Raw genomic sequence first — 25,787 nt, 5'->3', positions numbered from 1 at the left:
AGGGGAAACCCCCAAACCACAAAAAAAAAAAAAAAAAAAAAAAAAAAAAAAAAAAAAAGAACAGCAAGAAGTGTGTGAAGCAGGTGGGGAGTGTAGGGGGTGAGTGGCCACAGCGAGCCGGGCAGACAGGAGTTGAGGAACCAAGGAACTCCAAAGCATGTCTTCTGTGGCAAAGAGACGGCTATACACGCGTGTGTAAGCTGTGCCACTCAGCCCAGTCACAGGCATCCGGGGTCGGTTTCCTCGTCTACCAGATGGGTTAATCATGGTTTGGGACGGTGGTCCAAACGTGTTATGCCTACAACGCGCTGTGTGAATTGCAAAGGGAGAGGCGCCAGTGCTGCAAGCCTGGTGGCTCGGCTGCAGGACACGTGGGTTTCCTTTGCGCTGCCCTGCGCCTGCCCGCCCTGACTGCACTTCCGGCTGCTCCTTCCTTCCCTGTGGTAACTTGCGAAGCTGCAAGGAGATTCTGCCTGAAGGGCTGACGATCCAGATGGTTGACTGGGGCTGAAAGATGGGAGGAAGCTGAGTGCCCCTGGACCCAACGCTGTGGTAACAGAGCAGGGTCACGAGCTTTGCAGCTCTCGGCTCCAGAGCTGCCAGGTCTCGCTGGGAATAAGGAGCTTTGCTGGAGGCAGCCACTCAAGGGCCCCTTTTACTTTTGAAAGTCAGTGTGGATCAGGCCCCCTAGTCCTTCCCCCGTGTCATGCCCCGAGTTCAAGACCAGGGAAAGAGTCAGGTCACTTCGTTACCACATGCTATGTGTCTTCCTTATCCAGAGATAATTCTAGAAGGGAATCAGCCTCCTGCACGCCCACCCCAAACCCTCAGCCCCAAATGAAGTGTATCCTGGGGTATCTTCCACAAGAAGCCTCCGATCTAAGCAGAAATGTGTTCTTTTCATGGTCTCAGTCAGTCTGCCTAATTTAATGTGCAGAAAAATGTGCCCTGGATGGGGAGCCAGAATGCTGGATTCTAGCGTAACTCTTGCTAATCACTGTGGCACAGCACGGCATACGTTAAACTAGAGGTTCAGTAGAGCAACCAGGGATCTTCTTGCATGTTGGCAAAGTCACCAGAGGCCAGTGATTTCAAGTCTCTGTGACATTCCTGATCTCCCCTACCCTCTCTCCCCTGGAAATAAATTGTTTGCTTACCTGATGCCCAAACATCCTTTTTCAGGGTCAAATCCTTTCACTCCTGCTTAGCGGGCACTCAGGTGTGCCCCGGGAGTGGAACTGTCAGTAAATTCACACTCTGGTGTAGATGACTGTCAGGTCAGTTACCTGAGCTCAGGTGTGATAGAGGTGAGACAGCAAGAGGGCAGCTGGGAGAAGGAAGCAGGGACTGGGCCCCTGGGGGCACCTTGAGAAGCCTGGTCGATGAGGCTGTGTGAGCTTTCAGCATGGCTGCCACACAGGACCAGGCTGTGCCATTGTCATGGGCCAAGCTGAGGGGTGAGGATTCGTCCTAGGTGTGGTGAGAGGTTTCTGAAGGTTTTAGGCTGAGGCCCCGTGATCGGATTTCTGTTTCTAAAGGATCCCTCAGCCGAGCTTGTGGGATAGACTGGAAGGGAAAGGAAGCAAGCCTGGGGTAGGGAGACCCATGGAGGCTGGACAGGGCATGACAAGAGAGGAGGGTGGCCTGACCCGGGCTGGGCAATGGTATGGAGGGAACTAGATCTGAGATGTATTTTAGAGGAACAGCCAGGAGGCCTCACTGACGGATTGGAGCTGGGGGTGAGGGAGGGGTTGAGAATGACAAAGCCCAGGTTCTGTTGGGGGCAGCCCTGCCCGAGATGCAGACCCAGTTTTCCCAGGACCTTTCCCCCAACTCCAGCCTTGGACTTCACCCTGGGGGTGAAAGGAAACTTCCTCCCTCCGCCCTGAGGTAGCTGAAGCCTTTGGCACTATGAAAGATGCTTTGTGGTGGGGAGTCCCGCCACCAGCCTCTCTCCCCAGGAGACTCCAGGCACTAGGCTCTCTGGCTTCTGGGTCCAGGGGGGTAGGAGGGGTGGCAGGGGTAGTGGTGGTGCAGGAAGAACACTGAGGTCCATTGAGAGGGAGCTCGGGGCCCCCCTTCTTAGGAGCTAAGGGGTGCTGGTGGCAAATCTCCACAGTGTCCCTCGCCTGACCCCCCCCCCACTGCTCTCCAAGGTCACCCCAACTGGACCCAGCCCAAGAACAGAGCCCCAAGCCAGAGCTCTTCCCTGGCGGGAACTGAGCTGACTCTTGGAGATGCCCCAGGCCCATATGAACTGATGCACCATTCATCCAGAGGCCCCCTGGCTTCGAGCAGTACAGTTGCTGTGAGCCCTGAAAACACCTCCTCCCCCTTCACCTCCACAGCTCCAAGAACTGACATCCACCAAGGAGGCCCCAGGATGCCAGGCCACCGGCCTCCAGACCACAGTGGGCCTGAGGGACTGGCACGGCCTGAAGGTGGAGTCTGTTCACCTGAATACACCTTCAGAAGGCACGGCTGGCAGCACTGGCCCCTCTCTACCCTTCAGGGGCAGGGAGTCAGGGAAAAGGGCTATGCTTCTGTACCCCCGCAGGCCAGAGCCCAAGGGATGGATTTCCCCTTGGTGAGAATGAACGGGGCAGATCTCAGGGAGAATTTCTAAAGCTGCATTGCCGAAGGAAGCTGTGTGACTCAGCTCTACCAGCCCCAGAGCACGGTGGTTCCAAACGCCGGCTTTGGGCTCAAACACCTCTGGGTTCACACCTGGGTGCTAATTGTCCGAAACTGCTTTTTCCATGAAGAAGGCAGTTAAGTGTTGCATTTCAACACTGGAGGCCTTAGAGTTTGATCCCACCTCAGCCTCTCAATAGCCTAGCCGTGTGACCCAAGGCCAGCCTTACTCAGCATCTCTGCACGTCCGTCCATCGTGACCCTCATCTGTGCAATATCCCCAGGGCTGTTGAGAGCATCAAATGAAATGTTATCTGTGAAGCACACAGAAAGCACTCAATACTTGATGGTGATCTGGTGAGCCTTAGTGCAGGGCTGGACACAAAAAGGGTGAGCTGTCTCTCTGGGCTCCTTTCCAAGAGTGAGGTCTTGCAGGCAGTCTTGTGCATTTCAAGGTCTGCTGCTCAAAATGTAGCTCACAGATCAGCAGCACAGCATCGTCTGAGAGCTTGTTAGAAATAGAGTCTTGGCCCCCACCTCAGACCCACTAAGTTACAGTCTGCATTTTAATGACATGCACAGGTGATTTGTACGTGCAGGAAAACTTGAGACGCACCGTTTTAAGGTCCATTGAAGCCCTTCGGTAGGCTGGCTGATTGCGTTCAGCACTTCCCGAGTGTTTGATTACATTCAGGCCATTCACATAATATAAACCACTGAACCTGCGTCGGTAAGTCAATTTCTGACCTAAAGCAGAGGTGCATGGGAGACGAGGCTTCCCACAGGTAACCTGTGAGGGCCGGTTCCTTGGTCTCACATCCCTACACACACCTGAGCTGCCTGCCTGTTTTGTGTGTCGGGGGGTGTAAGTCACAGGACAGCCCTCTATCCCCCATCACCAGCCTAACCAGAAGGATGCTCAGGCCCCAGCCACACTCCATCGTCAGCTGTAAGTCAGAACACTCTCCACTCCCTTCCAAGACAGAATGAAGTTTGGGGCCAAGGGGATTGCTAAGGTTGTTGTTTCAAAAGTCTGGAGATGAGAGAAACTGGCCTAGGAACCACTGCTGGTTTTGAAGTTAACATGGCACGAGTGTGTCTAAAGTCTGTGTGTCCAGTTGTGTTGTACTGTTAGGAGGGTAAAAGTCTTGGGTCTCTTTTAAGGAGTCTCCGGCAAAAAGGTAAAGACAAAAAAATAAACTGAGATTTTATAGTATCTTTTGCTCTTCTGTATAAAACAATTATTGCAGACCTAAGTTTCAAAACAAGCCAAAGGAAGAGAGTTGAGACAAGCCAGTGACTGGTAATTTGGTGCCTCCTCTGATAGGCAAGTTTTTTTACTTCTCAGCTTTTTGTTTCTGATCTGGTAACTTTACCAGATTATTACCAACTTTAATAGCTGGTAATTGGTGAAGATGCCTTAAGTAAGACCTGTGTTGGCAGAGCCCTTCTCTTTCAATAGAAAGACTTGCTTTAGAAAAAGAGTTCACACATGAGCTGAGTGGTCCAGAGATACCTTATTGTTAAATTGGCTACAGGGGAAAAGTTGCAAACAGCTTCCTGAGGAACTGTGTGTGAGGCTTGGAACTTTTAACAGATTAAACAGTTATAAATGAAAGAAGATTTCTGCTTAAGGATTATAGCTACATTTATTAAGTACATACTTTAGCCAGATATTGTGCAAAGGGTTTCATGTGCTTATAGTAATCTCTTTTAATGTCAGCAACCACACTTTATAGATGAAGACTCAGGCTAGCAGGGGTATGCCACCCGCACCAGAGTGTTTGCATTTCTTTAAACTTTGTTTCAAGTTTCATGTTATGGTTTTTTTACTATGTCAATTAGAGGTTGGTCAATGTTGTCCTTTTACTAAAGTGTCATGTTCTGACAGTAAAGGTCTTATCTAGATGACAGTATTTTCTCAGTTGCCTTTCACTTAACCTACTCAACTTTAACCAGCCACCTCGTGTTAGATGCTGGAATTGCAGGCATAGTGCCCAAAAGGAATGACTTTTGACAGCTGGCTTTGTAAACACAAATTTATAAACTAACCACACAGTGACAATCATCACAGATACTGTTTCCTAAACCACAGTTCAACAAGGGAGTAAAAATAAGAAAGAAGTCCCACTTTACCTTTATTTCTCTGTGTGACCCTAAAACCAGGAAGTTTTCATTCGGGGCACCAAACAGAACCTTAGGAAACGTCATGTGGTTTTACTTGTTCGTAAAGGTCAGGTGAGAGAGGAATTCTGAGCCTGCTTTACTGTCCCCAGTTTCTTTTGCTGTGCCCGACAGCTCTTCCAACATTGGGATGGTCTCCTGTGTATGGTAATAGATTTCCATTTATTCAGAAAGGAATCAGACCTGGTGTTAGTCCCAGCAGTGTGTGACTTGGAGAAAGTCAGAAAATACCTCTGAGCTTCTTTCTGAGCTTCAGTTTCTTCCTCCCTGATCATGGGGACTTTGAAAACTAGAGTTTTTGAAGAGCAGGGACCATGTCTTATTCATTCAGATCCCCCCATGAAGACAGGTCCTAGCCCCTCAGGGAGCCTGAGTTTCCCCACCTGTGAAACACAAGGATTGGACTTGATACTGTCTAGGTTTTCTCACACACAGTCCCAACATTTTGTCATATAATACTATTAAGACCAAAGGAATAAATGCCTAATGATGAAATATGCAAAAGGGAAAACATTTTAGAGGAAAAGAGGTCTTCTAGGCCCACCTCAAATCCCACCGTGTTGGCAGAATGTGGCTGCCTCTGTATAAGGCCAGCTTTGTGTCCTCCCCCAACCCCCATTTCCTTTGGAAAGTGTAGAAAGCCCCCTTGTCTTGAACGCTTCCCCGCGAAGGGCTCCTGCTGAAAGGCTGCACACACAGCCAAGGCTTTGACCTTCACCTTTGCCCTGACACACTTGGTAAAAAAAAGAGTTCTTATCCTCTCCTCTCTAGGTTCTGGGAGCGGGGGGAAAGCTAGCTAGGGTGAGAAGGAATTCATTGAAAATATAAATAGAAGTGTGGCCTATAAATAACACTGCCCCCAGATATCTGGAGGCATGAATACTGCCTGGCAGTAGACCGTCACCAATCACAATGGCCTGGGCAGTGAACAAGCCTTGTTCGTCTGCTTTGGTGTCTCGGGATACTTCAGACTTACTGCTGGGGCCTCCTCTCTCTTTCTGGGCTCTAGAAATGCCCACATTCGCCGCCCTGGCACCCATCTTCTGCTAAATTTTTTTTGTGAACAGATGCATTCAATGAAGCAAAGTAACACTGCCTTTAGTCCCAGGAGTGTGTGACTTGGGGAGAGTCAGAAGATAGCTCTGAGATTCAGTTTCTTCCTCTGTGGTCATGGAGATTTTGAAAACCGGAGTTTTTGAAGAGCGGGAACCATGTCTTATTTTATCTTTGTTAAGAGGGTGGAGTCTAGGGCCAGAGTGCCTCAGTTCCAATCCCCATATTGCCCCTTACTAGCTGTTTGGTCTTGGGAAAGTTACTTAACCTCTCTGGTGTTTCAGTGCCCTTGTTGAATGGGAAGAAGAATGATATCTGCTTTGTTGGGCGGTTGTGAGGATTAAGTGAGTTAAGATTTGTAAAGTGCTTAAACCAGTGCCTGGCTCATAGTAAACATATATAAGTGTTTATTAAGTAAAGAAACAAATCCATATATCCCCTGTGCCTAGTGTGTTACCTGGCACATAGTAGCTGTTCAACAAATGTGCCAAGTGAATGAATGACTGAATGGGTCTCAGAGCTACCTATCTTGCCGTCTGCAAAGGTAATTCAATGAGATTGTGCACGAGTTCTTTCTAAGCACCGAAGTGCTATGCAAATGAAAGTGGGATTATCATTCTCACCCACTGGGGTGACAGTTTGGCAGGGGTTAAGGTAGACTCCCATCATGTCTTTGTTCATTGTCTCTGCCTTGTACCTGCTGAGTTTTGTTTGCCTGGGAAAAACGCCTGGAGCTGAGGCATCTAGGTAAGTAGAATAGGTGCCTTTTCTTTTTTTATAAATTTTATTTATTTATTTATTTATTTTTGGCTGTATTGGGTCTTCGTTGCTGCATGCAGGCTTCCTCTAGTTGTGGCGAGCTGGGGCTACTCTTCGTTGCGGTGCGCGTGCTTCTCATTGCTGTGGCTTCTCTTGTTGCGGAGCACGGGCTTTAGGCGTGTAGTTGTGGTAGTGGCTAGTTGTGGCTCGCGGGCTCTAGAGTGCAGGCTCAGTAGTTGTGGTGCATGGGCTTAGTTGCTCCGCAGCATGTGGTATCTTCCCGGACCAGGGATGGAACCCATGTCCCCTGCAGTGGCAGGCGGATTCTTAACCACTGCACCACCAGGGAAGTCCCAAAGGTGCCTTTTCTGGCACAGTGTTCTATAGCAGCACCAGCCCCTCTGCATGACCTAGTACCCCTACTCCTTTTGCGTTAGGCCCACATTTTGGGTGGTGCTGAAAAGTTCTTCCCAGGCAAAGCAAGCTCTTCAGCAGACAAACGATCGATTGTATAGCATTTTGCTTTGTGCATGTTTTTAACATAAATTTTAAAAAAGAAACAAAGCCTACATTTCTCAAAATAGCGAACTGAAATGGGCAAAGGAGGAAATAAGTAGAAAGAACAATGAACCAGAAATCAGGTACTAATTCTAGGCCCCGGCCTGCCTCAGCTTGGGTGTGTGATAAGGCTCAAACCACCAGCTCTCTGAGCCTCTTTAGATCTGTAAAGTAAGTTAGATTCGCTCAGTACTTCTAAGCCTAAAAGGTACATGAGATTCACTTGGGGGGACTTTATTAAAAATGCAGACTCTCACCCTTCTATCTAATTCAGGGGGTCTGGGTAAATCCTAAGAATCTGCATTTATAGTCAATACCCCACATATCTCTGATTCAGGTAACCCAGGGGCCCTCATTCTCTCAAGAGCTCTGCTGGGCCCTGTATCAGTCACCTATTGCTGCCCTCCCCCTCCCAGTTTAGCAGCTTAAAACAACAGTAAATGTTTATTATCTCACACAGTTTCTTTGGGCCAGGAATTCAGGAATGGCTTAGGTGCATGGCTTTTTTTTGGTTTTTTTGTTTTTTTTAATATTTTTATTTATGTATTTATTTGGGCGTGCTGGGTCTTAGTAGCGGCATGCGAACTCTTAGTTGCAGCATGTGGGATCTAGTTCCCTGACCAGGGATCGAACCCAGGCCCCCTGCATTGGGAGCGCGGAGGCTTAGCCTCTGGACCACCAGGGAAGTCCCTAGGTGCATGGTTTTGAGCTGGGATCTCTTGTGACATTGTAGTCAATGTCATCTAAAGACTTGGCTGGGGCTGGAGGATCCACTGGCAAGATGGCTCACTTACGTGGCTTGCAGGTTGGTGCTGGCTGTTGGCAAGAGGCCTCAGTTCTTTCCTAAGTGGGCCTCTCCATAAGGCTGCTTAAGTGTCCTTACAACTCAGCAGCTGGCTTTCCACAGTGTGAGTGACCCCAGAGGAAGATCAAGAAGGAAGCTGTGATTTCTTTTCTAACCTGCTCTTGGAAGTCACACCATCATTTCCAAAATACCCTCCTGGCTCCCCAGGTCAGCTGTATCCAGTGTGGGAGGGAACTCTGTAAGGCGTGAGGAGCAGCAGGCCAGGGTCACCGGGGACCACCTTGGAGGCAGACTACCACAGGCTCCTTTGAGTCCTCAGTTCTGTGAGACGGTGTCAGTGGTGGCAGCTCTTGTTGGGTTAGGACTGGGGTAGAAATTGGAAGTAAGAAAAACAGCTGAGTTGGGGACCCTGGGGAATGTAAGTTGTAAGTGCAGAAGCTGCAAAGTCCACCTCCGAACTAGGCTGCCAGCCCAAGTCCTGCTGAGTCCCATCCTGGCTGCTAACTTGCTGTGCAAAGTTGAGCAATACATGGTCCTCTGTGAGCTCAGCCTCGACCTCAGAAAGTGAGGGGGCTGCACACAATGACCTCCAGGGTCTCCTGGTTTTACCCCCGGGATCCATCTGGATTGTGGTAGGTGTAGACACTGGTGAGAACACAGTTTTGAGCTTGTGCTGTGCGTTCCTGACCAGTGACCAGGACCAACTGTGCCCCGCTTGGGGTTCAAACTTGAGAGAGAAGGGCTTCAGAAGGGTCTGAAGGTGCCTGTGTCTCCCCAGGTAAAAACTGTGGTCCTTGGCGTTGAAGGTTCAGGAACGTGTGTTTCTGAAATCTATAATGTTAACGGCTCTGTTATGCTGTGTGGTCCATGTGATTGAACCCCTGTTACCCACTGTCTGTTCGAGCACCTCCAGCCACACTGACCTTACTCTAGCTGGCTTCTTTTATCTCTGGACCTTCGCTCAGGCTCTTCCCTCCTCCTGGAACATTCTTTCCCCTTCCCTTAGCCTGGCTCACTCCTACCACTTTTCAGGCCTGTCTCCCTCCTGTGTGTCCCCATCGTAACCGATCACACCACAGCACAGTGCCAACCCAGACCGTGTCCTCCTGAGGGCAGGGGCCATGTCTGTAGTGTTCACCATCACATCTCAGCCCCCAATTCAGCACAGGCACTGCGGAGAGCTGAATGATTAGCGAGTGAGTGAAGGATGCATGCTGACCTTGTTTATGGGGTGGGGGGAGGGTTGAGATGTACTGCCTGTGGAAAGGTACACACAAAGAAAGGAACATAGCAAAAGAATTAAGAGGCCAGGCGCTTTCAGACCACCAAAGACAGAGAACATGGCACATCCAATCTCAGCTCTACCACTTACTGGCTGTGTGACCTTGGACAGGTCGCTCAACTTTTCTGACCTTCAGTTTACCTATCTGTAAAATGGGAGTAACAACAGTACCCAGGTACCTATATCATAGGTTGTTGTGAAGATCAAATAACAGAATAAATATAAAGTATCAATACATAGCACAGTGCTTACACACACCAGGTACTCAGTGAATGTGATCTATTATTTATATCATTCTCACCTCCCTTGCAGGAGCGGGTGGAATCATGGAAAATACTGGTAGGAAGTTGCTGAAGAGAGATGATTGTCTGGGCTCAGTTCTACCAACAGAGCCAAAGCTCAAGAAAAGCAGGCTTTGGGGAACCGTGTCTACCCCGAGAGAGCCAGGCAAGCGCCCCCCTGGCTGGCGTGGCCAGGCCTGTGGTTATGGGGCAGTTTTCCAATGGGCTTCTGGGGATTTTCCTCTGCTTCAGAGCATCGATAGAGAACTGGGCCTCTCAGCATCACGCCCTGAACCAGGACTGCCCCTGCCTGCCCCAGAGCCTCCTCCTCTGGCTGGGCCTTTCTGTTGTGTCTCTTCGAGCCCCAGAGGCCCTGTACCCTTGGCTGCCCCTCCCCCACAAATCATCCGTCCCTGCTGTGGGCCACGGCCCGGGGAGAGCCTGGCGGGAAGCACTGCCCAGCGAGCGTCCCACCGTCCCCTTTCCTGAGGGCAGCCTCCCCTGGCGGGGAGGAGCTGAGGCTGCAAGGGCTGAATAGGGCCCTTTATTCCCAGGCTCCCACAGGGATGGGACTGAGCCACTGCTCACCATGCCCGCCACACCCACACGGAGTGGGGACAGCCTGGCCCTGATGCGGGGCTCCGAGGTAACCACACTCTCTGGCCCCGCTCTGTCTGGGTCCTGGAGGGTGAGTCCATCCCCGCTGCAGCCCTGGTTTGGTGCAGCAGGCCCCAGCGTTTGCGTGGCGAGCCACGTTTGTGTAGTTCCCTCAGGGATACACATGTGTAAAAATAAGACAGTCTGGAGCAAGGGTGTGTCAACACACACACACTCACACTTATCCATTCAGCAGATGTCAACCAGGGACCATGGCCTGCCAGTCCTTATGCTGGGCCCTAAGGATATTGTGGTAAAGGAGACATCATATAAGATATAAGATCTCATATAAAGAGGTCATTACAAATCACAGTGAAATCTAGGAGGGAAACAATCAAGGCCTGGGAGAGGGAGGCATAGTGTTCTGCCAAGCCCTCCCCGATGAGGTGACCCAAAGGATGGAAGGCATTAGCCATGAAAAGGGGAACAGTGTTCCAGTAGAGAGGGAGGCATGCACGCAGGCCCCAAGGTGGGAAGGTGCTAACTGAAGCCCGCACGCCTGGTGCTGGCCTGATGAGATGAGATGAGATGAGATGGAGAGGGAGGCATGAGTTAGATCCTGCTGGGTCACAGCAAGGAGTTTAGGTTTTCTTCTCAGTGTGCTGGGAAGTCACTGAAAGGTTGAAGGAAAGGTTTCTTTCTTTCTTTCTTTTTTTTTTTTTTTGCCACACCTCGCCACTTGTGGGATCTTACTTAGTTCCCCAACCAGGGATCAAACCCATGCCGCTGGCAGTGAAAGCGCGGAGTCCTAACCATTGGACCGCCAGGGAAGTCCCAGGAAAGCCTTCATTTTAAAAATATTTGGGCTGCTGGGTGGAAAATGGACTAGGAGCGGGGGTGGGGGAAGGATTGGAAATCAGACAAATTCAAGGTCACCATACAACTTTATGGACAATGGCCAAACATCAAGTGATTTTTTCCTCATCCTTCTCTGTAACAGCAGGCATCTTGTGTCACTTGTCTCCCGTGTGCCCAGCACTGTGTGCTGTGTTTGTCTCAGGTGCTGTTTCTAATCCACATCCCAGCCCTATGATCCCATTTGCCATATGAGAAGCCTGACGTTCAGGCAGTTTAAGGTGCCCAGGACACAGAGGTTTTAAAGACCTGGGGCCTCTCAGTTCTATAACCCACACTCTGATCCTGCTTCTGTCAGCTCAACAGTCTTAGATTTTGATTTTCTTTTTTAACCTTCCTGCCAGACCAAGAAAAGAAAAACACAGCTGAAAGGTAAAACCAGACTAATGTGACAGTGGTTAGGAAGGCCAGTGCCCTCGGCCTTTGCCACCTGTCCCACCATTAGAGTACGTATTACATGGGTTTCCCAAGCACCTTCCAGGGTGTGTTCAGCCCTGTCCAAGCTCAGCTCTGAATGAGGCCACAGCCCGTGACCTGAGGAGCCCCAGTGGCACCCAAGTGACGTTTGTCCTCAGCGTGGCCACTTTAAGTACTGTTATATTTAATACAAAGCCTCTTCCTTCCCTGAGGCTAAGGACCACCTTGGAGCTCAACTGTGATGTTCTCTCTCCCTCCCAGAGTCAGGCTGGGGCAGCTTTCATTGCCGCCCGCCAACCCACAGTGCCATCATGGCCAACATCCTTCTCGGATTTGATATCATTGGAAATCCCTAGATGCTGGCTACCTTACAGGCAATTCATAAGACCTGGACTGCCCTAAAGTAAGATCTTACAGCTAATGAAATATCTCCAGTCTATGTCAGGGATAAGACCAACCCTGGGCATTCTCCAGCACAAGGGAGAACATGTCAGCAAATTCAGGTGGTTTGTTTCTGTTTCCACTGTTCTTCCCACAGCTAACCTTGTAGGTAACCATTTGTTCCTTGTCTAATTAATGACAGTTAACAAATCAAACATGTGTTCACATTTCACAAAAAAAGGGTCCTCATTCCAGGGATCTACATTCACTATGCATTTAAATTTGCTGCAACTTGAATCAAATGATAAAACACATATTTTTAACTAAAAGTAAATATCACTAAAATCAATAAATGTGTTAGTGTCCCCTCTCTGCAATAGGTATCACCCAGTCAGTCTAGAGATTTCACATCCATACCAGCACAAAATGTCATGAGAATTAGATAATTATGGAGCTTCAGAGAACCCCACTTAAAATCTGTGCAGCGAAGGTCTTCTGGGGTGTAGACAATGCTCTGTTTCTTGTCCTGGGTGCTGGTAACATAGGTGAGTTCAGTTTGTGAAATTCATTGTGTTTTACATATGCATATGCACTTTTCTGTATGTATATTATATTCCTCCCCCGCCCCCGGAATTTTTTTCTAGAAAATAAAGAAAAAATTGTTCTGGTCCCGTAGCTCTGTAAGGCCATTCAAAAAGCCTTCGATTCCATCTGGTTCAGTAGAGATGTATTAAAACCTCTGATATGCCAGGGCTTGGTGCTTTATTTCTGGCAGACACCCACATTTATTTTTTTATTTTTTTGGCTGCGTTGGGTCTTCATTGCTGCGTGCAGCCTTTCTCTAGTTGCGGTGAGCGGGGGCTACTCTTCATTGCAGTGCGCAGGCTTCTCATTGCAGTGGCTTCTCTTGTTGCAGAGCATGGGCTCTAGACACACGGGCTTCAGTAGTTGCGGTGCATGGGCTCAGGAGTTGTGGCTCTCGGGCTCTAGAGCGCAGGCTCAGTAGTTGTGGTGCACGAGCTTAGTTGCTCCGTGGCATGTGGGATCTTCCCGGACCAGGGCTTAAACCCGTGTCCCCTGCATTGGCAGGTGGATTCTTAACCACTGCGCCACCAGGGAAGTCCTGGCAGACACCCATAAATCCCCCCTGGTCCCACTAAGGATGGGAGAATGAAAGATTTTCTTCCCTTAAGCCTGGCCTGCACTGGGTATGGGACCCTCCAAACCAGAACTTGGGAGATGACTTTTCCTTCCTAGGTGTGCCAGTTCTTACTGTAAGCATGCTGTGGCTGCAAGAGGGTTAAGGTTTCAATTGATGGCGAAATCCCAGTGGATTTTTTGTAAATCTGTTTCCCTGAGTGTGTGGGACAGGGGGCGGAGAGTGCCAAGGGGGAGCCGCACCTGTGTGAGTCATCGCAGAGTGCCCCAAGGCGGGTGGATGGAGTGAGTAATCCTGACTCCATTGTGTCTCTGTCCTCTTTGAATTGGGCAGATGGAGGAAGAGGAAAAATGGGAGCTGTGTGAGAGACGTGTGTTTAGGGGGCAGGGTTTGAATTGGGAAGGGTTCTGCAGGCTGAAGGGAGTTAGTATCTGGCCTTGGGTGGGGAAGCCAGGTGGAAGGGTATACAAGGAGCATCACAGTGCTTGGACCCCATGTGCCCAGTGAGGAGGTGGGCTGGGCCAGGTTGTGCCCCCGCCCCCATCCCACCCCACCTACTTGACCTAGAGTTGTCAGCTCATAAGAGATCCCATTTGTTCAACATTTATTATGGACTGGGCTCTGTGTTAAATGCTTTTACACACCTGTTCATTGACTCCTCATGATAATTCTTTGAGTTAGGTATTACTGTGCCCATTTTGCAGTTTGAGGCAACTGAGATACAATAGGTTGTGACTTGTCTCATATCACACAATAGTAAATGGCAGAACTAGATATACTTACTAGTCAGGAGCCTCTTGTGACAAAGACTAGACCCATCTCGATCTGGTTTAAGAAAAAAGAGGAAATTTATTGACTCACATAACTGAAAACTTCAGGGGTAATGGTTTCAGGCATGGCTGGATCTAGGTGACCAAATCATATGTCTGTCTAGCTCTCAGCTTTGCTTTCCTCTCTGGTGACTTCATTCTCAGATAGGCTTTCCCCCAATGGTGATGGGAATGTGCAAAGATGCTTCCTAGCAAGTTGGGGCTTACAGTTTATGAGTTAGCAGGCCCTGTAGAAAGAGCACTTCTCTTTCTGGTGGTTCCACCAAAAGTCCCAGACTGATTCTCACTGGACCAACTTGGGTCACATGCCCATGGCTGGACTATACTGACTGGTAACTCCAGGAGTCTGGGATAAGATGAGCCCTCCTAAAATCATACAGACTAAGAATGAAGGAGGGATTGTTCCTCAAAAGAAAATTCGGGTACTGTAATACAAATGCTGACTGGCAAAACCCACAAATGCTTACCATGCTAGACTCTAAGCCAAGGCGGAGCCTTGGCATGTATTTGGAAGAGAGAGATTCGTGGGAGCCAGAACTCAGGGCATGGAGTCAGGGCCCCCTGGGCTGTGGACCTTCCCCATCAGGACCATGTCCTTCCAGAACCTGCATGTGCCTACTGTTTCCAGCCTCAGCATCTGGGCTTCACCCCAGCCTTCCCCCAGCCCAAATGGCCCCTTGTCTCTACTGGTCCGGGTCAAGCGCAAGCAAGGCCAGGTGTAGCAGGTGAGAAGCAGAATTGGGTGGCAGAGTGCAGTCTGAGCCAGGCACAAGGCCACAGATAGTGGGGATGTCATCTCAGCCACATCAGAGGCTGAAAGCAGGTGAGCCGGTGGCCTGCTCTCCCCAGACTGCATCAGGGCAGAGGTGGCATACTGGCTTCAGGGGCAGCTCTGGAGAGACAAGCAGAGGCCTGCCCCCAAGCCACAGTCAGGAGACAGCTGAACATGGAGGGCAGGACCAGCTTGCAGGAAACTGGGAAGCCAGCAAAGGCTGACTTTGTTTCTCCATTCTTCTCCTTTCTGCCTGTCATGTTACCTTCCCTCAAGGCCTCTGTGCTCTGTCCCCTAACCAGACCTTCCTGTCCAGTGAAAAGCTGATGCTTGTGTATACTCAGGTCTTAATGATTAACAAGGCTCCCTGTCATTCTCCAGGGAGAAGTTTCTGTATCTTAACCAAAATCTTACATCAAAGAAACTAAATTCTGACTCTATAACCTGAGGCATCAGAGAAGTGGGCTGTGAGGTTGGTTGGTTGTTTTTTGAGGGGGGTATTCTGAGGGCCCAGAGTGTACCCTTCAGGTAGCTGCACGCTCTAAACCATCAAAAGTCCCAGGATGAGGGCTTCCCTGGTGGCACAGTGGTTGAGAGTCCGCCTGCCAATGCAGGGGACACGGGTTCGTGCCCCGGTCCGGGAAGATCCCACATGCCGCAGAGCGGCTGGGCCCGTGAGCCATGGCCACTGAGCCTGCGCGTCCAGAGCCTGTGCTCCGCAACGGGAGAGGCCACGACAGTGAGAGGCCCGCGTACCACAAAAAAAAAAAAAAAAGTCCCAGGATGATTCTCACTGGAGCAACTTGGGTCCCTGCCTACTGGGGTTACTCCTGGAGTTGGGGTTTGCTATCAGCCGCTCTGAAATTAAAGGGATGAAAATGAAGGAGGGACGTTTGTTTTTGCTTTTCATCGTGAAGGAATAGCCATGAGCAGGTTCACGCATTAGGTTCTCTTGGTCCTCCTACGCCCAAGGCTCTTTATGTAAGAGCGTCTGTCTTCATCAATCTGTCAGCACCACAACAGTCTGAGGCACCCGATCCGGGCAGTCGAGCACAGGGTTCTTTTGCTGGCCTGACCCACTTCACACAAGGACCCACGCCAGGTTGTAAGCCTGCAGAGAGCTGGGGGAGTAGAAGATTAATTATTCCTTTTTCCTCCCCACAGGCATTGCCTGTGTCATGTCACCCTGACTTAGTCCGTTCAGGCTGCTGTCACAAAATACCACAGCCTGGGTAGCTTATAAACAACAGAAATGTATTTCTCACAGTTCTGGAGGCTGGAAGTCTGAGATCAGGTTTGCCAGAGTGGTCAGGTGAGGGCCCTCTTCCAGGTTGCTGACTTCTAGCTGTATCCTCACATGTCAGAGGGGCTAGTTCTGTGGGGCCCCTTTTATAAGAGCACTAATCCCATTCATGAGAGCCCCACCCTCATGACCTGATCACCTCCCAAAGGCTCTACCTCCTAACTACCATCACAGTGGGCGTTAGGGTTTCAACATGAATTTTGAGGGGCACAAACATTCAGCCCATAGCATACATGTCGGTTTGGGTAGGGTGGGGGTGTCCCTCTAGTAACCCTCCCATCTTCTTTCCTTTCATTGCTTTGGGAAATATGTCTCTTCTCCCCTGGGTGCCACATCAGCCCGCAGAGCCAGAGAGGACCCCTCTCCCCCATTCACTCAGCTTTCAGATCCTCACAGCTTGTCTCTCCCATCTTGGGCTCCAGAGACCCTTGATCCACTCTCTCCAGACAGTGCCCCATCCCTCCCGAGGGAATCAGGCAACACCCACATTCATTACACCCAGCTCCATGCCAGGTATTGCCAGGGCTGAAGGGAGTGTAGAAAGTCATCCCTTCCTCTCAGGGTGATTGCAATCCAGTTAGGGATCCAAGACTCTCTCAGGTGTCTGGTCAGCCCTGTGGACTCTCCCATAACCTCTGTAGTGGGTGGAAGAGTGGCCCCAAAAAGATATGTCCACATCCTAACCCCTGCAACCTGTGAATATGACCTTATTTGGAAAAAGGGTTTTTGCAGATGTAATTAAGTTAAGGATTGTGACATGAGTTCATCCTGAATTTAGGGTGGGCACCCAACCCAAAGGCAGATGTCCTTACAAAAGAAAGACAGAGGGAGATTTGAGACACAGGCTGGGGGATGGGGTGGGGGAGCATGTGAAGGCAGAGGCAGAGATTGGAGTGATGCTGCTGCAAGCCTAGGAATGCCTAGAGCTGCCAGAAGCTGGAAGAGTCAAGGAAGGATTGTTCCCTAGAGACTTCAGATGCAGCATGGCCTGCTGACACTTTGATTTCAGATTTCTGGCCTCAGAACTAGGAGAGAATAAATTTCTGTTGTTTTGAGCCACCAAGTTGGTGGTCATTTGCTATGGCAGCCCTGGGAGCTGGATACACTCCCCTTTCCTTTCTGTCCTCAGATCCAATTAGATGGGCAGGAGTGTTGTTCGTGGATAACAAGACCTCTGTGCCATGCAGTCTGTGGGCCTCGGGGCCTCCTGTGGTCTCCGTTTACCTTAGGCGGGTCCCTGTGATGCTCCAGGGTCTCTAGGCTGCACTGAAGGGAGAGGGGTGGGAGCATCTGTGTCCTTGGAGGCCAGGGTGGCTGGGGGGAGCTGGCCTGTGCATCAGGGGACCCCCCTGGGAAGGTGAGAGGGGGCCCTGAGGATGATAGCCCTCTGACAAATTCTCCACGACAGCAAGAGAGGGAGGGCGAGAGTGGGGTGACTGCCAGCGGTCCAGGAGGCTGGCAAAGGAGGGCAGGGCAGGCATTCAAGGAAGGCTTCATGGAGAAGGCCTGAGGATATGGAAAATGAGCCTTAAGATGGGGAGGGATTTGGGTCAGTAGGCCCAAGCGTGCTTAGAAAAAAACCAAACTCCTTTCTGTGGCTTATAAGACTGCTACATGGCCTCTTTTCCACCTTCCAGCTTTGCTCTGTGGTTGCCTCTGGCTGAGCCCTCTTGCGCCAGAGCTTTGCGTGGCTGGCTTTTCTCCTCCTCAGAGACTCCAATGAAATCAGAGACTTCCCTGACCACTAGCTGAATTCCCCCACCCCCAGGCACACCCTTTCCCATTACCTTGTTATATTCTCTTTATAGAGGTGGGGGGAGACATATGTGTGTAACCACACTATTTACTAGATATGAACATTGTATACTGTATCCCTTCCATACACATCCCCTCCCCAGTGAGAAAGTAAACACCTTGAGGGCAGGGCCCCTCATCTGTCTTGTCCACTGCAGTGTTCTTAACACTGGAGCAGGCCCTCCATCAAGACAGTGATGGATGGATGGATGGATGGATGGATGGATGGCATTGCAGGTGGCAAAAAAAGCAAGGGAGAGAGAGTTATATGAGGACGTATACATGCATATATGCTGTGAATTTTGAAGAGGAGAGGCTGCCAAGAATAGATCAGCCTGGAGAGACCAAAAGAGGTCAGCCCTCTCCTATTTCCCCTATAGCCAGTGCCCTCTATTGCCCCGTATAGTGGGTACTTGCCCATTTGTCAGAACATGTGCCTGTCTCCTGGAGGTTGCTACAGGCTCTTCATGGCTACGGTGGGAGCTCCCTAGGTAGGTGGGCTCTTCCTGTGCCCCTGGCCCCCGACTCCTGCTTAAGGAATCCCCTATGGGTACCACATTTTACAAGGAGGAACCTGGGGTCGTGGCTGGCCGAGGGGGTTAACTGCTCTCAGAAATTTCTGTCTTTTCTTTAACCACTTCTCCCTATCAGTGAGAAGGAGCCATGTCCTCATCTCTCACCTTCTTGAAATAATTCATTCTCTAGAAGCAAATGCCAACTACTAAGACCCCTCAAGTGCCACTAAGATGCTTCATTAAGTGCCTGGTATCCTGCGTAGGAGGGAGAAACACCTCTTCCACTCAAGCAGGGGGACCTTCCCGAGTCAGTGCCCCACCTATGTGTCCTGGCCCAGAGTGGACACTCATGGTGAGAAGGTTAGGCCAGATTAGGGTGTGGGGCAGAGCCGGCCTCCCCCAGGTGATGCCCTCCCGCTCTGAGGGCGAGCATCCCGCTGATACCGCTGGGCTGGCACCTGCTCAGCCAGGGCAGGGATGGGCGTGGGGCAGGAAGGGCCCTTTAAAGGACAGGGAGGTTTGCTGTTTCGGGGAGCTCTTTCTCCCCAAGTCCACTAGACACTGGGTCACCTCTCCTTCCCTGCTTTGTTGGTCCATTGGTCCTTTCACTCTCATTCCCCCGTTCACTCTCATCCATTCGCTCACTCATTCATTCACTTGTATCTGGTCGGCAGAGACCTCGGGGGGCTGCGTGCATCTCACTCACCCTGGCATGTTCCGTCCTCCACGATTATTGCTTGCTTCGTTCTCAGTCAGCCCTCGAGACACTTGCTCCCCAGACCTCAGCGCAGCACCTGGATTGGAGGAAATGTTAATCATACTCCTATCGCACCCACAAGAAAATCCTAAGTGGTTCTCACGGCCTTACGTGATCTGAGCCCAAAGAACTCTCTCCCTCTCACTACCTGAGCTCCAAAACCACAGGTTGAAATCCCAGCTCAGCCATTTAATAGCTGTGTGACTTTGGACAAGTCCTTCAACCTCTCTGAGCCACCAGCTCCTCCTGGGCAAAGTGGGGACAATAAAAGCACTTGCTTTGGGCTTCCCTGGTGGCGCAGTGGTTGAGAATCTACCTGCTAACGCTGGGGACACGGGTTCGAGCCCTGATCTGGGAAGATCCCACATGCCGCGGAGCAACTAGGCCCGTGAGCCACAACTACTGAGCCTGCGCGTCTGGAGCCTGTGCTCCGCAACAAGAGAGGCCACGATAGTGAGAGGCCCGCGCGCCGCGATGAAGAGTGGCCCCCGCTTGCCACAGCTAGAGAAAGCCCTCGCACCGAAATGAAGACCCAACACCGCCAAAAATAAATAAATAAATAAATAGATTTTTTTTTTTAAAGCACTTGCTTTAAAGTTGTGGTGAGGATAAAGCCAGAGAACCCAATGGAAAGCTCTTATTAGCCTGTGCCTGGCAGGAGTAAACACTTAGCTACTGTTACCCGTTGTCTCACTCCTCCTCTGCCCTCTCAATAACCCCACCCCCAAATGCATCTTAGGACTCCCGGAGGGAGCAGCCACGGAGGCCCGGCCCTTCAGTCTCCAGATGAGAATGCAGAGGCCCCGTGGAGGGTCACACAGCCAGTCTGTGGCCAAGGCAGGACTTGAACCCAGGACTCCAGCCAAGGACCCTGCTGGCCCCACCCTCTCAGCCCAGCCCGGAATGGCAGGAAGAGGAGCCTCCACTTACATGCTCAGACCCTGTCAGGCTCAACAGCTCTCTTCTCTGCTTTCAGGAAGGAGTTAATCCTGAGGTCTGTCTCATGCCCCGTGTGTAATCTTCCTTATGATGCTTATCATATTTCTGGGGCTGCATCTACAGGGCTTTGAAGGCTCTGGCAAGAGTCTCGCCTGGCCTTGCTGTGAACGGGCTGAATTACATTTACAAGAGGCCTTTAATGCCCTGTGGTCCCGGCTTCCTTCATGGGGTTGTTCCTCCTCCTCCCTTTTCTCTCTCTCCCTTTTAATATGGTCACCGGTTTGGCTTGCAGAATGCCGTTGGGATCCCTAAGAGAGAAGTCAAGACCATAGAATCCCTTCCAGATCTTCCCTGCCTCCCCCTCCCCCTGCCCCACTCCCAGCAGCCTCTGTGCCAAAAGGGCCCAAGGAAAGAAAACGTTGCTCCTCCAGGATTTCAGCGCGGAGGAGAGAAGCCCTGCTGGGATTCCAAAAACTCAACTGGCAAATGGCTCGTACAGAAATTCTCCTCTGACTTTGTACCTGAGCAACAGACCCACGAGCCTTGTGGAGGAGATGGGAGGTGTCCAGCCTGGAGGCATGGCTGCCTCACCTGCAGAGGGTGGGCTTGAAGGGCAGGGCGGAGGTCCCGTGCCAGCTGGGTGAGGAGCCCTCCCACCTCTCTCCCCATCTCCCCACCCCAGCCCGCCCTTAAAAGCTTCTGCACCTCTGGAGGCCTTAGTCGTTCCTTAACTATTTGTTTTTTGCTACTTCTGTCTCTGCAACTGGATCGAGTCCTATCTGGTATATCTATATCTGTATCAATATCTGTATCTGTGTCAATATCTATATCTGTATCTGTATCTATATATCTCATGAATATCAAACCCAGTCAAGAGGTTTGGTCAGCCTTGAGATGGGGGTCTGGGAGGAGCGACCTAGTTTGTCTCCCCATCTCTCTGCTTTCTTTTTTGTCCTCTGACGGGATGAGAAAGGGCAGGAGTGCTATTTTGGGGGAGTGGATAAGTCACATTTTCCTCCTTTGAAAGAAGCACAGGGCAGAGCCATGTCTGGGGTCCACCACCCCACCCCCTGATCCCGGTCCCTCCTAGGTTCTTCACCTCCGAGCAAGTCCTCCAGGTTCTTGTGAGATACAGCTTAGCTGCTGGCGTCACTGGGCCTGGGTGGTCCCCAGCTCCTGACAGCTACCTGGCTCAGGTAGAAGGTCCAGAACCCCACCCCAGGGCCGCCTGTCATTTTGTCAGTCCAGAGAGTGGGTGTCCTCCCACCACGTGTTTATTTCACACACCGTCCCCTTGGCTGCACACACGTGCTCCTGTGGCCCGCAGGCAATAGAGCAACAGGCAACCAAAAAAGGATAGGAGGCAAAGAGGCCAAGAATACCAAATCTGTGACATCTTCCCCCAAGGGAAGGCGGCCGTCTCCCATGTCTTTTTTTTTTTTTTTTGGCCATGTTGGGTCTTCATTGCTGTGCGCGGGCTTTCTCTAGTTGCAGCGAGCGGGGGCTACTCTTCGTTGCGGTGCGCGGGCTTCTCATTGCGGTGGCTTCTCTTGTTGCAGAGCACAGGCTCTAGGCACGTGGGCTTCAGTAGTTGTGGCTCACAGGCTCTAGAGCACAGACTCAGTAGTTGTGGCGCATGGGCTTAGCTGCTCTGCGGCATGTGGGGTCTTCCCGGACCAGGGCTCAAACCCACGTCCCCTGCATTGGCAGGCGGATTCTTAACCACTGCGCCACCAGGGAAGTCCCTCCCATGTCTTGATGAATCATGTTTTCTCTCTTTTCAAAAGGAAGAGCCCATTTATCTTTGATGACACTGTCCAGTCTATGCAGTGTCATCCCTCTGCCGGGGACACAGCCCCTCTACCAGGCTTGGGTGAGAAAGGGAGGAAGGAGAGCTTGACGGAGCATCTGGGAGAGGGAGGGAGATGCACGGACCAGCAAGTGCCTGTTGGGCGTCTGCTGTATGCAAAGCCTTGTGCTGAGTGCAGCGAGAGTTGCAAAGGGGAGGAAGCAGCTACAGGAGGGGCCTCTGGTTCACACTGAGTGCAGGGGGATGACAGACACAAATGCGCAACAAGTCACACACAACTTGATGAGTTAGATGCTCCATGGTCTGGCTGGAACAGGACTGGTGACCAGTACCTGTGGTGACGGGGAAGTCAGGGATGGCTGTAGCAGCTGTTTCCAGGGCCCCCCAGGTCCCCTTTCCATTCTCCTCTACCTGCCAAAGCCTGCTTACAGGAAAACTGGGGGCTTTGTTCTAGCCACGGGAGCGTACTCGGCCAGAAGCTCCCAAGAAGCAGTGCTCTCAGAAGCTCAACAACAAGCAGGGAGTTGGTGATAAATACCCCAGCCTCCTCGCCCCTGGTTGGGATACCTCTGCAGTCTGTTCTACATGATCCCCCGAGTTCCTCAACAGAAATGAGCTGCCGCCATCCACCATGATTAACTGGCCGGAGGACACGTCCTCGCCTGCCCTGCCTTACTTCCCCACTCCCCTACTGGTACTTCCCAGATCACTTCCCAAATAAGCAACTTGCACTCACTTCAACAACCTAAACCCAGGCAATGCTTAGTACTTCACTTGGACCTTGATAGAAGCAGCTTAAGTAGATTAACATGCAGTCTACATATTTGTTCACTTGCAAAGGGAGTCATCTCATTTAGGACTCCATTAATGCAAGTGATGAAAATCCATCTCCAACAAGTTTCAATTTAAAAAATTTGTATTATTTTATATAAGTGGAAAGTACCAGGTAGACCCTGGGTTCAGGAACAACTACATCCAGCTGCTCAAATGATGTCAAAGGAATCTGCCCTTCAGCATCTCTCAGCTCTGCTTTTCAATCATTCAAGAAACATTTATTGCATTCCCTGGTGGTCCAGTGGTTAGGGCTCTGTGCTTTCACTGCCGAGGGCGCGGGTTCAATCTGTGGTCAGGGAACTAAGTTCCCACAAGCTGAATGGGGCAGCCAAAAAAAAAAAAAAAAAAAAAAAAGAAGGAAGAAGAAGAGAGAAGAAACATTTATTGAGCACCTACTCTGTGCCAGGTTCAGATCCTTTCTCTCGGTTGGTTTCCTTCTTAGGCAATAATAAAGATGGTCACTAGCAGCTCCAGGCTCTCATCCTGCCAGCTTAGCAGCTGTAGGAGAAACTGTGGCAGGAAGAGGACACCCGAAGAAGCCTCAGGGCTGACCCTCACTGGCCCAGATCGGGTCCCCTGCCCACCTCTGAGCCCATCGCTGTGACTCTGGGTGGCTACGCTGGGTCACATGCATACCATTGTTGCCAGGGGGTGTGGTCGGCCCCATTTGAACCCACAAGGGAATGGATGTGGGAGGCTCTCCAGAGGGGAATGGGTGGTCTTGGACAATAGATGCCTGTTATAGCTGTGAGGTGAGTACCTCACCACGTGCTGTGCTCCGTGGGCCCTAAGATGAGACAGACAGGCTTCTGGTGGAAGGGGCTCACAAATGTTTGTAATACACGTCAGAATGTGTTGAGTGTCTTAGGAATGGACAAAATGTGTAGGTGTTCTGGAAAGAGAGTGATTACTCCCAGCTCGGCAATCAAGCTTCTAAAAAGGAGGCATTGGCCTAGACATTGGTGGCCACTGGGCACAGAAACATCAGCTGTGTTAGGCATTGAATGTCAGACCAAGGAGTTCAGATTCTAAATTTAACCAATTGTAAAAGGACTATGCTTTGATCTATTTGTTATAATTGAATCTGGCTGGTTCAGAAGAGCCTCCTGGGAAGGTTTGGGGGCTGGCATTTTCCGTAAGCCTTGCCCATACCTGTAGAGGGGTACACCAGCCCAGCTGCAGGGGCCCGTACGGCTGGAGGCCAGTCAGGCTGGGGCAGCCATGCTCCCTTGTATTGGCCTGAGCCTGCCCTAGAAATAGCCACCCAACTTAACTAAGAATAGGAATTCCTATCAGGCTGGCAGGAATGAATACCGATTTCTCAAGGAGGGATGGGCCTGGAAACAAAACACAGGGGTGGGTTGGGCCATCCTTCATATTTATTTGCGAGATCACTTGAGAGGTACACCCACATAGGGGCATGGATTCTGTCTTTAGACCCAGACAAGGTGATTTGGCCAAGATGGCAGCCTGCGGGGCTCCTCGTCTGCCCCAGAAGTCCTGGGCCCTCAGCCTGGGGCACCTCCTGCCCCCCGGGGAGAGGTGACCACTCCTCTCTTGTTTCCTTGGCAACGGGCAGAGGTGGTGGTGTTTGGTGGCCAGCTAAGATGCTGAGAAGCCAAGGGAGAGGGAATGAGAGGATAGCGTCCCAGGTCCCTATGGCAGCTTTACCCAGAGTCACCCAGCTCACGAGCATCTCTCTTCCAGGCAAAATCCTCTTCCGGAGAAGCCACATCCGGGACGTAGCCGTGAAGAGGCTGAAGCCCATCGATGAGTACTGCCGGGTAAGAGTGTGTCTGGGGCAGGGGAGCGGGTGGTCCATCTGCCAGAGAGTCTATCCATCTGTGAAGGAAGGTTGTCTGTACAAAACCCTCTGCTGTGGTCTAGCAGATGCATCCTGAGGCCTGGCATCTCCTGCATGAGGGACCGCCAGGGTCACAGCTGAAGACTCTATTCCTTTCATGATGGGTCCGTGTTTACAAAACACTCCTTTAAATCACTTCCACCAGCTTGGGAGCTCTGTGAAGGGGCCGCTGCTGAAGGGATTCTGTGTGTGGCATTTTGCTGGATACAGGAGAACTCTTCTTTGAATTCCCTTTGGGACATTTTTGGAATTAGTCCTGAGTTCAGTAGCATCCAAAATGCATATTTGTTTATTCACAGAAGTCTTGATAGATACAAATATTCGTGTATACATCTTTATAGATGCAAATGCTCACTACACACACACACACACACACACACACACACACACACACATACATATGTAGGCACGTGCACGTACATGCATTAGAACAGTCAATGCCGAAGAGCAGACTGGCAGCAACTGCAGGGTCATGAAGCAGAGCCTGTTTGTCTTTCCACTTTGTCTGGAGCCTGGGACCCCCTGGGGCCCCTGCAGTGGGGATGAGAGGCTCCCACTTTAGTGGCCTTGGCACATGGCCTCCAGATGGCCAGACGGCCTGGGTTTGAAACCCTGCTGGCTTTGTGAAGTTGGGCAAGTTACCGAACATCCCGGAGCCTCAGTTTCCACATCCGTACAACAGGAAGGAGAGTAGTACCTCCTCAGAGGGTGGTCACATGAGGATGCAGTGACCTGACAGGCATAAGGCAGCAGCACAAAGTGTCCGCACAGAGGAAACATTCAGTGGACGCTAGCTTTTTGTTATTATTATTACAAGGCGTAAACAATTTAATATTACCACTGGGCACCACTGGCTTTAATGGAGATGGAATTTCCTAGTTAAGTGAAAACTACTGTGGAGTCTGACTCAGGAATCTTGAGGAGAAGCAAGTGGGGGATGTGTTGTTGTGAGTGCTGGTATTAGGCCGAGAAGAGCTGGGGTCAAATCCAGCTCTTGGTCACGTTTTCTGCCTTAATGTAAAAGGATGCCCCGATGATGAATTTCCTGAAGGTAGAAGCTTCTCTTCTTCAGATCAATATTCATTTTTCTCTTTAGAGGGCATTTGCCGTTTCTAGTTAAATTGATGGCTGCAGCCTGAGCTTTTATTTCTCTTTATTCCTTTCCCAAGCAGTTAGACAAATTGGCAGAGCTAATGGAGGAGGGGCAAAGGGCAGGGGGGAGCCTCTTGCAGCTGGGATTTATGGTTCACATCAGCCTTGGCCTCCCTGAGCTGGTGGACCCCAAGGCATCTGCAGTTGGACTCTGTGGAAATGCCATCTTCTGGGTCGTCTGGAGCAGGAAAC

General features: G+C 50.8%; 1 protein-coding gene across 13 annotated transcripts in view; it reads left to right on the top strand.

Annotated features, from left to right (window-relative positions):
• SH3PXD2A (SH3 and PX domains 2A) overlaps positions 1-25,787 on the top strand; it is a 246,105-nt gene that overhangs the window by 98,158 nt on the left and 122,160 nt on the right. For all 13 annotated transcript variants that reach the window (XM_028481821.2, XM_028481820.2, XM_028481822.2 and 10 more), the window contains one exon: positions 24,287-24,363. In XM_028481821.2, coding sequence (XP_028337622.1) covers positions 24,287-24,363 — 77 coding nt within the window. The remainder of the gene's footprint in view (positions 1-24,286; positions 24,364-25,787) is intronic.

This window comes from Physeter macrocephalus, chromosome 20 (genome assembly GCF_002837175.3).
Source record: "Physeter macrocephalus isolate SW-GA chromosome 20, ASM283717v5, whole genome shotgun sequence".
In the NCBI taxonomy this organism is placed as follows: Eukaryota; Metazoa; Chordata; class Mammalia; order Artiodactyla; family Physeteridae; genus Physeter; species Physeter macrocephalus.
Note: the sequence above shows the minus strand (reverse complement) of the source record. Positions and strands in the feature narration are given on the sequence as shown.